Below are 4,167 nucleotides of genomic sequence, written 5' to 3' on the forward strand. Positions count from 1 at the left end.
CCCCTTTAACAGAACTGCCCACCCCTTTAACAGAACTGCCCACCCCTTTAACAGAACTGCCTGCCAAAACCTATAAACTACCTATTTCCTTGTGAAACGTCCTCACATGTTCAGAAAGCAACAGAAAGTCCTGTAAATATTCCTGCTGCCTGCAGATCTCCAAGCTGTTTCTGACAAATTAAAACACCCTGAAAAATGAGAATTCCGTCTAAACCAAAGAATCTGCAGCTGTTTTTCAGTGGCGGTGACAGCTGTAATCACCTCTTTGGAGGTCTTTGAAGATTTCTTCTATTAAAATAAAAATACTTGCTCTTTGTTGTATTTTAAACCTGGCTGTTTAACTGGCGACAAATTCCCTCCTTGGTCTCAGAAGGTTAAAAGCATTTATAATCATGGGTGAAGCTGCATCCATCACATCTGGCGTTGCTGTGGCTGCAGCAGGATGTGACCTGACGGGAATAAATGACAACAATTGCACAGCGAGGCACCCCCATTAGCAAAACACAGAAAGCAGGGCTGCTGATTGGCCAGACAGAAGGTGGTTGTAAAGACAAAAAGTTAGCGCTTTTTGTCGCCTCGCTGCTCAGATGACCGGCTTGATAGAAGCACAGAGAGCTAAAGTTGACGTAAATTGAAAATATCAGGCGATCGACTGAAACGAGCCCAGGCATCGAGTATTTTTCTCTCTCCATATTTCTCCGGAGAAGACGCAAGCTTTAATGGCCTTTCACCTCTCGTTAGCTCACCGAGCTCAAGTGAGCGCAGAGAGAGAGGCCATGAAAATTATTCCAAAATCGACACTGGCAGCAATAAAGTTCGATACACAGCGACATCGCTGTGAGAGCCAGAGCTCAGTCATCAAATCAACTGTCTGCAGTCAAGAAAGCCATTGATTTCTGTAAATAAAAGGACAACACTCAGCCGGCAGTGATTCTGCATGGCTTCAGTCTCTCTGGAGATACTAAGTTACAGGCATCGACAAACTACTGTCACAGCACTTAATAAAGAAACCAACAATAAAACTGTATTTCTGAGCTATTTCACTGAAACTTGACCCTTTATATCAACCTAATGTCTTTATATCCTGTACAATTTTAAATTTTTAAATGCAGTGGAAATCTATTGATATTCATAGTCTAAACATAGTTTTTAACTTATCAAGTAAGGTATTTATTATCTTAATTATAAATGTAATGTGATTACTGTAGCAGTTAACACATTTTAAGCATTGCAGCTTTTGTTATACTAAATCCAAATGTTAACAAGCTAAACAAACTCAATAAGTCAGAGTTATAGTTATATTACAACCATTGAAACAACTAAGAAACTTAAATATATGATGTCATAAAACAAAGCTCTTTAGATGTAATTAAGTACTTATGCTATGATAAATGCAAATGCTAACACATGCAAAACAAACATACCAACATGTCAGAGTGAGTAAATGCTATTTTTAACAGAAATTTAAATACATTAGGCTACAATAATCTTTTTATTTGAATTTTGTATCCAGATAAGTCACAAACGTTATAGCTTTATGCTATGCTAAATACAAATGCTAACATGCTAATAAATGAAGAGTTAGCAGGTAAACGCTAATTTTAAAAATAATTATATGCTGAACGCAATCATCAAGCTAAATAAACCAATGTGTTTAATAAAGTACATGCCATCAGATCACAACCGTTAAAGCAACTTAAAAGACACTTTTAAATATGTGATATATTTGTCATAAATCAAAGCATTATAATATTATTTACACTATGATGAATGCAAATGCTAACATGCAAAACAAACATATTGGCACATCAGTTAATAAACGCCACTTTAAACAAAATTTTAAATAGATTACAAGAATAATTTTAGTAGAAGATCTAGATAAATTACAAACATTAGGCACTTTAGCTTTATGCTATGCTAAATGCAAATGCTAACATGCTAATCAAACTTACACACTAGCATGTCAGAGTTATCAGGCACATGCTAATTTTAAAAATAATTAAAATGCTAGCATGCTTAATAAATCAATTAGCATATATAATAATGTAAACACTGTTATATAACTTAGAGGAATATTTGAAATATTTTATACATTACAAATGAAAACCCTTTTCATATAATTTATGATATGCTAAAAACAAATAATATATGTATTAGCATTGGTGTGTTAGCAGTTACTTTTTAGCACTTAAGGTAAAACAGCTAACATGCTATTCTGAAGATGTTAGCTTTATCATAGTGTTCATGTAGCAGGCTAAATGCTAATCCAATTAAAACATTAGTAGAGCTACAATATAACAGTGTTTCTCAATGAGGTTGAAGGTTTTTCACACTTTTTCTTGATTTTAAAGTAATACTGTACAATGTAATGTAGTTAGCTTTGTGCTACTGTTTACTATGAGTTATATTTATATAGCTCTGGATGTTTGAGTAAAACTATTACACTAAACACAAACGTAAGGTTGCAGGTTTATCACTAGATGACATTAAGTTTGTAGCATTATTTTCTCATGCGTTGTGATTTTTGTCCGTGTACGTTTGCAGTATACATGCATGTATATCAACAAGTTCCTCCTGTGTCAGCTGCTGCCTTACCTCCTAATGTACTCAGGCCGTAAAAGCAACATATCAACAAGAACTTGTCCAGACTTTTCATGGTGCCTTCAGGACCAAAGCTTTCCAAATTCCTCAGAACAGATCTTCAAACTGGTTGATCAAACGTCTTCAAATCATTTCTTCTCTTTGTCATTAGGAAAGAAACAGCTGAACTTAGAATCGGTTTGGCCGGTTTGAGCTGTTGTTGTCTGTCAGTCAGAGCAGCCTGGCCAACTGTTCTGTACTCAGATTACATCGAGGAGGGAGGGGGACCTTTACGCCTCTCAGCCTCTCAATCTGTGTAAATACTTTCCTACGTCAGGTCGCACATCTTAGAGGTCCCAAATCACTTATCATGCCTCCTCACCTGCTTCTTCTCCTTTCTGACATGATGAAGAGCTGAAAATACCAACCTGTATTATGTCCTGATGCATCTCAGTAATCCAGGTAAAAAATCAAAAAGAAATAAATTGTATAGGTCCTCTGGACGGGTTCTTCTCTAATGAAACGTTTCGTCTCTCCTCCAAGAGACTTCTTCAGTCTGAGGGTTTCAGGCAAAATTCAGGCTTTTAAGCACTGCCTCCATGTGACTGATACTCACATCACATGGCTATCGTTGACACCTAATTAACACTATTGTTAATAGGAGGTGGAGTGATACTGGCAATAGCAGCACTGTAGGAGGGGGACAACTGAAAACGGAGGCCTCCACCTCTGTTTAATGATGGACGGTCTTTCTTCACAAAAATGGCTTCTTTTACTCCTCTCTCAAACCAACGTTCCTCTCTATCAAGAATGAGAACATCCTCATCTCTGAAAGAGTGACCGCTGGCCTGTAAATGAGTGAAAACTGCAGAGTTCTGGCCATTAGAATTAGCTCGTCTGTGTTGGGACATTCTTTTGAACAGTGGCTGCTTTGTTTCCCCGATGTATAACTGGTCGCAGTCCTCCTGGCACTTAACAGCATATACAATATAACTCTGTTTGTGCCGGGGCACCGGATCTTTGGGGTGAACCAGCCTTTGCCGTAATGTGTTTTGGGGTTTGAAAGCTACTGGGACATCATGTTTAGAAAATAAACGTCTCAGTTTCTCCGAAACACCCGCAACATACGGAATAACCACTGGTTTGGGTCTGGGTTTGGGGTCTTCATTTTCACCTGAAGGTTGCATGGAATCCTGTCTGTGTTTCCTGTCTGCCTTCAGGAAAGCCCTGTCAGGATAACCACACTGCTCCAGGGCCTGTCGTGTGTGTGATTTCTCTTTCTGCCTGGCTCCTGGGTTTGTAGGGACACTGTCTGCTCTGTGGTACAGAGTCCTGATCACTCCTAACTTGTGTTCCAGTGGGTGGTGGGAGTCAAAACGCAAATATTGGTCTGTGTGTGTAGACTTACGATATATACCTGTATTATGCGTCCACGGTTCCACATCGTGACACTAAATCGTCTAATGAGGTGGGCGATACTGGGAATTTTGGTATGCCGATGTCTATACCATTACTCGTGTTTACTGAATAACTAACTACAACAATAAAAAACAATGTAACAATATAAAAATCTCCCCATTACCTTGT

The 4,167-nt window shown here is 38.2% G+C and overlaps 1 protein-coding gene across 1 annotated transcript in view; it reads right to left on the minus strand.

Moving 5' to 3' along the window:
- Positions 1-2,814, minus strand: part of chrnb1 (cholinergic receptor, nicotinic, beta 1 (muscle)) — a 21,377-nt gene extending 18,563 nt beyond the window's left edge. The window contains exon 1 of the mRNA XM_014021228.1: positions 2,596-2,814. Within this exon, the coding sequence (XP_013876682.1) occupies positions 2,596-2,656 (61 nt within the window). The 5' untranslated portion in view covers positions 2,657-2,814. The remainder of the gene's footprint in view (positions 1-2,595) is intronic.
- Between the last annotated feature and the right edge of the window lie 1,353 nt (positions 2,815-4,167).

Source organism: Austrofundulus limnaeus, unplaced genomic scaffold, assembly GCF_001266775.1.
Source record: "Austrofundulus limnaeus strain Quisiro unplaced genomic scaffold, Austrofundulus_limnaeus-1.0 Scaffold283, whole genome shotgun sequence".
NCBI classification, from domain to species: domain Eukaryota; kingdom Metazoa; phylum Chordata; class Actinopteri; order Cyprinodontiformes; family Rivulidae; genus Austrofundulus; species Austrofundulus limnaeus.